The sequence below is a fragment of the Antechinus flavipes genome, chromosome 2, assembly GCF_016432865.1.
Source record: "Antechinus flavipes isolate AdamAnt ecotype Samford, QLD, Australia chromosome 2, AdamAnt_v2, whole genome shotgun sequence".
Lineage (NCBI taxonomy): Eukaryota > Metazoa > Chordata > Mammalia > Dasyuromorphia > Dasyuridae > Antechinus > Antechinus flavipes.
This window is the reverse complement of record NC_067399.1, coordinates 398,754,625-398,767,288: the sequence shown is the minus strand read 5'-3', so window position 1 is coordinate 398,767,288 and position 12,664 is coordinate 398,754,625. Positions and strand designations below refer to the sequence as shown.

Genomic DNA, 12,664 nt, shown 5'->3' with positions numbered 1-12,664 from the left:
AAGGACAGTAACTTCCAGAAATTGATTCTGTGTTGATGTCAAACCCAAGGTTCTCAGTCCACTAGAAGCCTTTTAATCCCTGAATTAGCTGAGACTTCAGGGTTAGAGTTGTCTAGCTTTGAAAAATGTCTTCATGTCTAAGAGTGATTATGAGCTGTCACTTTCTACATGGGTGGAAGACTATAAAATGCAGTGGAAAGAGCTCTGGATTTGGAGTCAAGAGATACAAGTTGGAATCCTACTCTACGAGTTACCAGTGTCATTCATATGATCTATAAAGCCTGTCTGCCTCTTTGAACCTCAGTTACCCCCTCCGTACAATGAGGAGATTGAACAAGATGATTTCTGAGAGTCCTTTCCAGGTGTAGATCTATGAATTTATGAACAATAATTATTCTGTCTGAAAATATTCAGCACCTCTTTCTTAGGTTTTTGGTTTACAGGGTAAGAAACTGTACTTAGCTTCAATGAAGATGAAGAAAAATCTCCATAAAATCAGTGTCTCTCAGCCTTCTGTTGGGTGTAATACAGATTTGTGGTAGAGCCATCTTGATATTAACTGGATCTCTTGTCTCCTAGACTTTCCTGCCCTTGAAGTGGATGGCTCCAGAAAGCATCTTCAACAGCCTATACACCACTCTGAGTGATGTGTGGTCCTTCGGCATCCTCCTCTGGGAGATCTTCACCCTGGGTATGGGATCTGCCTGCCCATCACTTCTCTGGAATGTCCTTTGTGATTTTTCCTTTGCTGTACCTCTACCAAAAGGGAAAGGGATTTTAGCTCTCCTTGACGGGAGAGATGTCTGACCTTTTTTTGGAGGAGACTACCCTGAACTCCCTTATTGCCATCCCATGTTCCCCAGTGCATACTTGTTTCCACATCTCTAATCTCCTCCCACTTTCTGAAAGGGACACATTTATTCAGGATCTTGGAGGGGAGGGGATTATGAGACATATTTTCTCTTAACCTGTTCCAGAGAAGAAAGTACTTTCTACACCATTAATTTGAAGAAAAGAGAGTTCTGAAGGAACTTGACACTGTTTTTTCTAATACCCAAACAGCTGTCATGTGGAAGAGATTAGATTTTTGGTAGTAACCCCCAGAAGACAAAATGAGAACCAGTGAGAGGAAGTCCCAGAGAGGTGATTTCAGGTCAGGGTGAAGGAAATTTCCTGACTGATCAGCAATGGAATAGGTTACTTCATTAATTATTAAGCTATATTGATGCAAAGACTGAGCATTGTAGAGAGTATAGAGAATATTCTATTATTGGATTGGATTGGAGTAGATGTCCTCCTGTTGTGATTCTACTGCTCTTTAATTACTAACGGTCTTGGCATTTATTATTTGTGTGACCCCTTTCAAATCCCCCAGTCTCTCTGGGTCTCAATTTTTCCATCTATGAAATAAAGGGATTGTCCTAAATCAGGGATGAGGAACCTTTTTTTTTTTTCTGCCAAGGGCCATTTGGATATTTATAATGTCATTTGTGACCATAAACAATTATCAACTTGTAGAACCCAAGTTGTATGAGGTTGTAGTGCCTAGCTTTCAGCTCATCATCACCTGCAGTTGCCTTAGCAAATAATATCATACGCCTTATACAGCCTTATACAGAGGGACATTCCTCACGACTGTTCTAGAAAATCATCCAAGTCTGCTTTACAGTTCAATTCATTAGAAGAGCTCTAAGGTTCTTTCCAGCTCTGATACCCTGCCCATCTAAGATTCTGTGATTCTTTGTGTCTCTGACAGGTGGCACCCCTTATCCAGAGTTGCCCATGAATGAGCAGTTCTACAATGCCATCAAGCGTGGCTACCGCATGGCCAAGCCCACTCATGCCTCCGAAGAGATGTGAGTGTGATCTAAGGATGTCCAACTCCCTCCCTGCCTGCCTGCATACCTCCATTTCTGACACCAGCTTTTGATCTAAGGGGAGATGCAGATTATGGATTTTCCCTCATACTCTCTTCTTTCCTCCTCAGCTATGAAATCATGCAGAAGTGTTGGGAGGAGAAATTTGAAATTCGACCCTCCTTCTCTCAGTTGGTCATTCTGATGGAGGGCCTTCTGGGGGAGGGCTACAAGAAGGTAAATTGTGGCCAATGGCCTTGTTATTTATACTTTCAGAAGAGGGGAGAACATTTTCAGCTTGAGATGGGAATGTGAAGAAGGCTTCCCAGAAGAGGGCTGTCTCATACCCAAACAAGGCTTTTATGTCTTTAAATAAGGATCGATAAAGCTGGAAGGAGCTACAGATCTATTTTTGCCTTGAGTTCCTATATCAGACAGTCCAACCTAACTCCTGAACTAAATGTTATCACTTCTTTTTCATAGTATAGTTCAGGTCAGTATTCATTAAGCTGCTATCTATGTGCAAGACAACATTCTGGACATCAGTGATGCAAATTTTAAAAACAAAACTATCTTTGCCCTCAAGGAACTTAGTGGTGGATGAAATAAAAGCTAATTAAGCACAAGGCAATTTGAGGAGAGAAAGGACATTAACAACTGGGAGGGCCACAATGTCTGGTGCATAGTAGACACTTCATAAATGTTTATTGAATTAGGAAAGCTTTGGGAGGTGGCCTTGGAACTGAGCTAGACAGAGAAAAAGACAAGAAGTGTGAAAAATAAAGTTGAGGAGAGAGTACATATGGGCAAAACAGGGAGAATAGTTTGACAAGAGATAGAAAGAGATCATGAGTCAATTGGAATGGAACTTAAAAGGAAAGATAAAAGAATAATTCAGGAGAAAAGGAAACTGGAAAAGCAGGTAAGAAGCAGCCCCTTCCTTTTCAGGTTGGGCAGCCCAAGGGAAACTTTTGGGCTCCTATGCCCTCTCATTGTGAGCAGCACCTGGCTTGATTGTCTTGCTTATCCCTTCCTACATGTATCATTGCCTAAGACAGCCTCCCCAGCTCTGTACCTCCTAAATACCCCATAAGCCTTTAATTAGGTTAGTAATTCCAGTAAGTCTGGTTCGTCCTTGAGAACGTAACAGATTCACTTCTCCTTCTAAAGTCTTATTTTCCTCCTTTGTGAAAAGAGAATGCCCAGCTTCTTAAACTTCTTCCATGCACAATCCCTTTTTGCCCAAGAAATTTTTTTATGACTCCAGGTATATAAGTATATAAAATAGATATATAAATCTAACATTTGCTGTGAACAGATCATAATTTCTTGATCCCTGCATTCAATTACAAAACCCCACATGGGGTCAGAAACTACAGTTTAAAAAGCTGGGGACTGGAGGATGTAGATAAAAGTCCTTTCTAGCTCTGATATCCTGTGATTGATTCTGTGTCTCTACAAATGAGTTGGGAGGACATTTCCCCCTTGGCTTCATTAAGTAATTGTGTAGATAGAGGCAAAATGGGTATGAGATCCAATGCTCAGCACAGTGGGGAAGCAGCCTGGATCAGACAGTCTCTTCAGCAAGATTAATGAAGCTCTTCCGACCCCCGACCCCCTTTTGCTTCCATTTCATAGAAAGGGAGGCCCTGCCATAGTGGAGGCAGGAATTTAAGTCATAAGTCCCCAGCTCTGGCTACTTTGGAGACCCTAATCTTATGGAATTAGGCTAAGTCTGGACTCTGCTCTGAAATAAAATAAAACGAGATATAGGAGAGAAATGGAGATGCTCTGAAATGTAGTTATCAGAATTACAACTCATGCAATGTTGAAGACAACAATCTCAGAGCATAACTTGTTGGAGCTCCAGCCAATGCCATCTCACTCACCTTACCCCCTTTCCCCCCTCATTCCCCGTGGGAGCAGAAGTACCAGCAAGTCGATGAAGAATTTCTGAGAAGCGACCACCCAGCCATTCTGCGCACCCGAGCCCAGCTCCCTACATTTGGTGGCCCGAGGGGCCCCCTTGACACCAGCTCAGTCCTCTACACCGCCGTGCAGCAGAATGAAGGGGACAATGACTACATCATCCCCCTGCCAGATCCTAAGCCTGAAGGACCCGAGGCAGCCCCATTGGAGAGTTCCCACAGTCTCGCCAGGTAAGCTGAGCGTTCCTTATTAGCCAATTGTCTCCTTCAAGGACTTTTAGCCTCAGTGTAGTCTATCCGTCTTGAGTTTCCACTATGGACAGAGAGACCTGTCTAGGGGACACCACGAAGATGATAGACGGGGACAGGAAGAAACAGACATTAGGCAGCAATCATCCTGGCTTTCTAAGACACTCTCAAGCACATGATCCTTTCTTGTACTCTCTCGCTCTCTGTCTATATAGATATAGATAGATAGATAAATAGATACTATACATATGTATATATATGCATATATATACATATGTATAGTATCTATAGTATTTATATATAGATACTATATATCTATAGCTCTCTCTCTCTCTATATATATATATACATATATATATATATAGTATCTATAGATAGATATAAAGTAACAAAAATCTGACTAGATAACAAAAGCCTAGACTAGTCCATATGAAAAAGGACTGAAAGGGTTCCAGAACCTCAAGAGCAATATGAGTCATTTGGGAGAGCATAGCACTCCCTACAGCTAATGTGATTTTAAACTGCTAGAAGAGAAGCAAAAGGTCTTCCACAAAGGCATCCCACTGTCCTCTATTCCTGGTGGATTCCATCTGGAGTATCGTATGGGTATCACGTTTTAAGAAGAGTATTGACAGGTGGGAACATTTCAGGGGAGGGCAAATCCAGAGCTACCACACTTCCCTGCTTTCCTTCACTGGTTCTTCACTAGTCTGGCTTTCTTTCTAGCTCTACCCTGAATGAAGTCAACACGTCATCCACCATCTCCTGTGATAGTCCCCTGGAGCTTCAAGAAGAACTAGAGCCGGAGCCAGAGGAGCCAGAGCTGGAGCGGAAGCCAGAGCCACAGCTGGAGCCCGAGCCAGAGCCCAGCCCCGGCCTGGGGCAGCAGGAGGTGGAGGATAGCTTCCTGTAGCTGGGCCCACCCAGGAGAAGAGCAGGCACTCCCACCCCTGTCTCTGATCTACGGACTCTCCTTTATTCTCCTTCCCAGATGAATGCTGGTATCCCTATTGGGCAAGGAAAGGAGATGATGGCCGGGCCTTTTCATTATAGGATCAATGATTTCTAGCCTAACTGTGGCAGGGACTGATCTGCCTCCATGAGGAGCCCCCTGGGCTCTTTCCCAGCCAAGAGTTTTCCCTTAGGAAGACAAGGCAAGGGGCATTTTGCAGAGACTCTGGCATTGAATGTAGCTGCTTGGTCCCCTGCCCCTCCCTATTTCAACACCCTCAGTTTCTGTCTGAGACTGTGATTCCCTGGGTAAATTAGGGGATTTTTTAATCCTGTTAAGGGAGCAGGGGAGGGGCACTAGTGAATGCTACTCAGTGTTGGAACAAAGGCCTTAGAATATAGAGGAAGGTGCGGGCATCCACAGGCTGAGGAGATTGTCCCTCCTAACCACACCAGCCTCTGGCTTTCAGACTTACCTAGCAATGGAGCTGTATATTGGCCATGCCTTGACTAGGTTCCTAGCAACTGTGCCTTCTGCCTGAGTCACTGGGTGGCTGAGGTCTCTGCCTGCCTCTTGGGGAGAAGAAAATTGTGGAAAGGGAGGAGGAGGAGGGGTCCTCCAGACTTTGGTGGAAGCAAGAGGGGCAGAGGACATGGGATTTTTGTATGAACGTCATTCTGTGAACTCCTTGGCTCAACTCCAAAGGATCAGGTCATCTTCAGGGTCTCAACTTTCCTGGAGGCTTGGTCAGAAATTTCTCCTCCCTGAAAGAGAAGAAAGGTACATTAGAAACATACAATCAGCCTTGAACTCCTGCCCTCAAATCCTCCTGCCTCCGTGCCAGCTGGACTGGCCACTGCCTTTTATGTTTTTCCTTTGACATTTGGCTGAGGGTCTATAGAAGGGGGTTGTCTTCCTACTCTTTGGGCTTCTCTTGTTTCTTCTGATGACCCTAGTCCATCCCTGTCCAACCCTAGCCCTCCACCATCACCATGGGATGGTGATCCAAAGCAGGATCGAGGGGTGGAAATTTCAGGAAAGAAGATGTGAGCTCAATTCAAGAAAGACTTAATGATCAGAACTGTCTCACAGTAGACAATGTCTCCCCTCAGAGGTCCTTATCTCCTGATCACTGCAGATAAACTGGAAGACCAGCCAATAGAAAAGCTGTAAAGAGGACCTCTGTAGGGGATGGGAGGTTGGATTTCTGAAGTCCTTGCCAGTTCTCAGATTTGGCAGTTTCCTTTATCACTGAGCTAAGGGGTCCTTAGCAAAGCCAACTTTGTGAGGCTGTTCTCTCCTCCATCCAGTTAGGAGTTGGGGAAAACCTTGGGTTCTGGGAAGTCAAGATGGGAATGCCTGCTTAAAGGTTACAACACCCCCCTGGTGCTTACTATCTGGTTTATCTTGGGTAAGTCACTTAGCTTCCTGGTGCCTCAGTTTCCTCCACTGTACAATGGCCTCTGAGGACTGATCCAGCTCTCATGCAAGATGATGTTGAATGATTCCCCCCCCATCCACATCTGCTCCAGATCCTTGGACAGAGATAGAGCCTCTCATCCAGTGAGGTAGCTCCCTCTTCACCTGCCCCTAGTTCTTCTGCCCATGTAACTGGGTGATGTCCTCCATTGTCTCTATCCTCTCACAGGGAATAGAGGTTACATTTGAGGTTGAAGTTAGGAACTACTGTCTTTTGTGGCTTTTTTCCTAACATCCTACGCCTTCCTTTAGCCACTAAGAACAGACTGTGACTTCCCCATCTCTCAGGCCAGCTGGGGGTCCTGAGCTTGGAAAGTACCAATACCATGAAAACAAAAGATGGGGGGCATGCCCTCTACCTGGCCCTTTTGAGGGCATTTGACAGATAAGCACATGCTCTCTCCTATAGCCAGGATGGTTTAACTTCATCCAGCCTTATTATGGAGAGATAGAACATTACCAGAAAGTAGGGCTCGGGGAAATCCATGATTGTGTCTGCTTCTGTGCCTTCTGGAGTCTGCTCTTTGGCTAACCTGTCCTGGCCAAGGCTTCTCTTGGGACTGCAAAATTGGAAATATGTTTCAAGATCATCTGACTGCCCTGTTCTGGACCCTTTCCTCCCCTCCTCCATTAACCTGCTCAGGAGGATTATGTGTCCAGAGATCCTGCTTTGTCCATTGTTTGTCTTTTAATCTATGAGCAGAGAGAAGCAAGATTCAGTTTGTCCATTCTCTCTCCTCCACCAGCCCTGTGAATATACTATATACTATAGTATAGTAGAAATGCTGGGGTAATTGGGTTAGGGTTTCCCTGGCCCTCATGGCAAATGCTAAAGGATCTGACTGTGAGACAGCCTGGAGTGCCCAGAGCACTGGGCGGTGACTGGCTGACTCACTCCCTTGCCCATGGAGCTCAGAGCTGGGCCCAGTATTGCTTGTCTTGGACTCACAGAGAATTCCATTTCCTATCCCCTCAGTTCATCTGTGCTCCCCCTTGCTCCCACTTCCATCCATGCTAAATCTCGACCAAGAGAACTTTTAAAACTAGAGTTTCCTAAATAGAGGATGCATTCCCTCTGACTAGATTGGAGTCAGGGGAGAGATCCAATTGCCCTCTGGATGTGGATCAGACAGAGGTCAGGGAGTAGGGCCAGTGACAGGTTATGTGAGGATGTAGATCGCTCACTTAGCTACCTACACATGGGCATATTCATATAGAAGTTCCCCTTCCTCCTTTTTCCAGGCTACTCCCACCCAAACCAACCTTCCAGAGGAGCCCCTTCAGATGCTCAGCAGCCCTGAGCAAACCCACTCAGAGTTTATCAGTTCTATACCTGGGCCCCTGCAGGGAAACTCGACTTTGTGTCAATTTGTATTTAAGACACGATGAGAATCATGGTTGGGAGGGAAAGAAATCGGAGGCCATCAAGGTACCAAAGATATCATCACTGCTAGCTTACAGGTGTATACTTAAGACTCACAATAACTCACATTTAAACAACCGAGATACTATTTTTTACACACTCAACTTTACATATCTGTATATATTTTTTTTAAAGGAAAGGTTTTAATATTAAACATGGTGCTCTGGATCCTCTGATTTGGCTGTTTCTTGCTGGGCCCTGCCTTGAAGGTTTTTTTTGGCAGTTGTGGAAGAGAAAGGGAAGAAAAGAAAAAAAAAAAAAAAAGCATGTGTTAAGTGCCCACTATATTTCAGTCACTGCATTAAACATTTTATAAATATTATCTCATTTTGCTCTCATTCAACAACCCAGGGAAGTAGGTGCTATTATTATTCCCATTTTACATTTGAGAAAACTGAGGCAGACAGAAGTCAAGTGACTTATCAAAGATCATACAACGAATAACTATATTGAGGAAGAGTTTGACCTTAGGCCTTCCTAACTTCAGGTTCTACACTCTGTCCACTCTGCTCTATCTAAGAGCCACTTTGCTTTCAGGAATGCTGCCTCCTGAAAATACAGTAGGACATCTCGAAGGCACTGTGTCCATTAAGTCCTCTGGAGACAGACTAAGCTGTTTCTTCCCCATCAGAACCCTTTAGGCCCTCCTTTCCTCCCACCAATAACATCAATTGGCAGACTATCTACCAGGCATCGGCTCCTGTATGGATTGTACCAGTACTGGGCAAGGAGGCTGAAGAACTGGGTTCTGGACCTGTTTTGCTTTTAACTTGCAAGGCAAACTTGGGCAAGTCCCATCTCCTCTCTGAACATCAGTTTTCTCACTTCTCAAAGAGAGACTATAATTTAGGAATGCTCTGAGGTCAGATCAAAAAAATTTCTCACACAGGTGAGAAGTACAGATGATAAAAATGCACAACTCTCAGGATTCCAGAACTTAGTGTAGTAAAGGTAGAAGGGGCCCCAGACCATAGAACATGAGAGCTGGAAGGAGCCTTAAAGCATTGGTTCCCAATCCATGAGCTATACACCCTTAGGGGACATGTAGTTATTTCTGTAAGGGATCTATACCTATACAAATATTTTCTTAAAGTACAAGTATTATCATTTTTGACATCAGTAAAGGGTTCTCATACTTCAAAAAGCCAGGAACCATAATCTCAGAACATGGATGAAAGCGCTAGGGAGAAAAAACCATCCAAAACACTTTAAGGCAAAAGTCTGAATTCCATCAATAAACTTCTATTAAGTGCCTGCTATGGGCCAATACTGGGCTAGATGCTGGAAGCACAAAAGACAAATGTGAAATATTTCCTACCTTCATGTATATTATGTTTCGTTGGGGGCTATATTATAAACATATGCTAGTATATGCAAAATATATACTCAAATAAATATAAAGTAATTATAAAACTTGTGGGGTAGGGTAGATAGGTCAGGAAAGGCTTTATGGAGAAAGTGTCACTTAAGCCGAGTTGAAGGCAATCACAGATTCAAACAAGCAGAGGTAAAGATGTTCTGCACTCCAAGGATGGAAATAGTCTGTGAAAAGCACAGAGGAAGGAGTATCAGGGGTGAGGATGAGAGAGGAGGCCAGTTTAAAGGAACCATAGAATTTCAGGGCTGGTAGGTGATAGAATACCAGACTTGTTGTCAAGAAGATTCATCCAGGAATTCAAATCTGGCTTCAGACACTTGCAGCTGTGTGACCCTGGCAAGTCAGTTAATCCTCATCTTCAATATGAGTTGGAGGAGGAAATGGCAAATTATTCCAGTATCTTTACCAAGAAAACCCCAAAAGAAGTCACAAAGAGTTGGACATAATTGGACAACAACATCAGTTTCAGGATGGGAGTAATATATGAAAAACCTTGAAATGTAGTTTTGGGCTGGGTTATTAGAGTCTTTAAATGACAGAGAAGTTTAAATTTGATTCTAAACCCAATAGGGAGCTATTGCAATTTTTTAAACCGGGAGAGTGACATGGTCAGACTAGCACTTTAGGGAAAATCGCTTTGGCAATTGTAGTGGAGGAGAGGTTGGAGAATGGAGAGACTTGAGGTAGGGAAGTCAATTAGGAGGCCACTGCAATGGTTCAAATGAAAGGTGATAGGGTGGTGACCATGTGAGTAGAAGAAGGAAATCTTTTACTGAGGTAGAAGCAACATAATTTGGCAACAGATTGGATGTGAAGGATCAAGAGGGTGAAGAGTTGAGGATAACTTCAAGGTTTTGAAGGTGTCTCCACTTCCTTACCTGGAGATTTTTTTTTTAAAAAAGGAAAACAATAAACAGCTGGATTTTAGTGGAAAGACAGAGTTGGAAAACTCAGAATATAGAATGTCCAAACTGAAAGGGATCTTGGAACAGAGAATGACAAAGTTGGAAGGGACCTTTTATATAAAATAATTATATGTAGTATCAGTTAAACTTGAGAAAATTTTACCAGTTCAAATATTGGAATTAGAAGAGAACTTACAGATCTTTTAGTACAAGTTCATGAATTTAAAAAAAAATTGGTAACCATTTCTATATTTCATTTTCTTTGAAATCTTCTGTATTTTATGTTATGCATTAAATATATTATTCAGAGAAGCTTCACCAGGGATGAAGAGGGGTTAAAATGGTCCATCATAAACAAAAAGAGTGAAGAACAATCAATCTACTCAAATCTATTCATTTTGCCTAGGAGGAGACTAAAACTCGGTGAAGAAATATGATTTGCTCAAATTTACAAAGTAACATTGTCTAGTGGCAGATTCAGGACACAAACACAAGATTCTTAGTTCATGCTTGGCCTCGTGTGCTTTCTACCACATGGGGCTACCTTTCTTTTTTAATTAAAGCTTTTTATTTTCAAAACATATGCATGGATAATTTTCAACATTCACTCTTGCAAGACCTTGTGTTTCAAATATTTTTCCTCTCTTCTCCTCACCCTCTCCCTTAGCAGGCAAGTAATCCAATATCTGTTAAATACATGCAATTCTTCTATACATATTTATGCAATTATCTTGCTGCACAAGAAAAATCTGATATAAAAGGGGAAAAATGAAAATGAAAACAAAACACAAACAACAATGAAAATAGTAAAAATACCCTGTTGTAATCCATACTTGTTCCCACAGTCCTCTCTCTGGGTGTAGATGGCTCTCTTCATCATAAGGCCATTGGAACTGTTCTGAGTCATCTCATTGTTGAAAAAAGCCACATCCATCAGAATTGATGGTCACATAATATTGTTGTTGCCCTATACAATAATTTCCTGGTTCTACTCACCTCACTCATATTCACAGTTCATGTAAGTCTCTCCAGGCCTTTCTGAATTCATTCTGCTGATCATTTCTTATAAAGCAATAATATTCCATAACATTCATATATTATAACTTATTCAGCCATTCTCCAATTGATGGGCATCCACTCAATTTCCAGTTACTTGCTACTACAAAGAGGGCTGCCACAAACATTCTTGTACATGTGGGTCCTTTTCTCTCCTTTAAGATCTCTTTGGGATAGAAGCCCAACTTATCCAACACTGTTGGTTCAAAAGATATGTGCATTTTGATAGGGACTACCTTTTATTATTAGTTTTGTCTTTTTTTTTTTTTTTTTGCTATAACTAAGAATTGTTCCTAGAGCAGTATGAATGGGTATATATATACCAAATATATACTCAAATAAATATAAGAAAATTCAGGGAGGAAACTAACAGTTGTGGGGTGGACTCTGGCCAATCAGGAAGGCTTTATGGAGAAAGTGTCACTTAAGTTGAATTTTAAAGGAAACCACAGATTCAAAGAAGCAGAGATAAAGATGCTATACAACCCAGGGATGGAGATAACCTGTCAATCGCAGCTTGTCAGATGGTGCTGAGAAAAGTGGTTCTATGGGTCATCTGAGCTGCTCCTCTCCCCACCTTTCTTGCTAGAATATTATCCAGCTTCCAATCAGTGGGGGCCTTTCCTTGATTCCTTCCTGATTTCTCCTTCAGGATATTCATGGCAGGTTCTTGGCATTCATCAATGCCCCATGTGTTTGGACTTATACTATTTAGTACCGCTCTAGCCAGGCTTGGCTAAGAATTGGGCAATCCCTACAGGCAACTGGTGGAAGGCATCCTGCATGATTTTGTGGTTGAAAGTCAGAACTGGAGGGACTGAGAGAAGCCTCAGAACCTGGAAAAGAAGAAGGAGCTAAAGAGTGAGTCAGCAAGGGGATGTGTGTATGTGTGTGTGTGTGTGTGTGTGTGTGTGTGTGTGCGCGCAGGAGGGAAGGGGTAAGGAGTAAGAAGAGGGAAGTAGAATAGAAGAGAAGCCAGGGAGGAAAAAGGGGAAGGGTAGCAAAATTAGAGTGGGTCCCATGTGGGGGTCTGCATGAGTGAGAAGGCAATTGGATCTGGGTAACATGGCCTTGGCAATGCCTAAAGTGGGCACTGGGATGGTCCTTGTCCATGGAGAACAGGACTGCAATATGTCATGATTATTCCTGGATATAACCACTGGATCTCAATGAGGGAAGTGGTGGTGATTTGGGCTGTCGAGACCTATATGTTGTTACCAGAGGATGTCTGTGTTCTTTCTTCTAGTCAGGTTACTCAGAGCCCCTGGCCAGCCCACACATAAAATAGGCTTGCAAACCAATGCCGTATCATCTGTTGGGTAGGGGCTGCAGCATGCAATCAGGAGGGAGCAGAAGTGGGGATTCTTTATGGATCAGCTTGAGGCTCAGGCTCCAAACTTGTCCAGTGACTCTGGAGTCACAATCTACTGAAGGCCTT

At 43.0% G+C, this 12,664-nt stretch overlaps 1 protein-coding gene across 1 annotated transcript in view; it reads left to right on the top strand.

Annotated features, from left to right (window-relative positions):
* Nucleotides 1-10,751, top strand: part of PDGFRB (platelet derived growth factor receptor beta) — a 74,824-nt gene extending 64,073 nt beyond the window's left edge. The window contains exons 19-23 of the mRNA XM_051978693.1: nucleotides 580-691; nucleotides 1,757-1,856; nucleotides 1,988-2,093; nucleotides 3,783-4,015; nucleotides 4,760-10,751. Of these exons, the coding sequence (XP_051834653.1) occupies nucleotides 580-691; nucleotides 1,757-1,856; nucleotides 1,988-2,093; nucleotides 3,783-4,015; nucleotides 4,760-4,946 (738 nt within the window). The 3' untranslated portion in view covers nucleotides 4,947-10,751. The remainder of the gene's footprint in view (nucleotides 1-579; nucleotides 692-1,756; nucleotides 1,857-1,987; nucleotides 2,094-3,782; nucleotides 4,016-4,759) is intronic.
* Nucleotides 10,752-12,664: the final 1,913 nt, after the last annotated feature.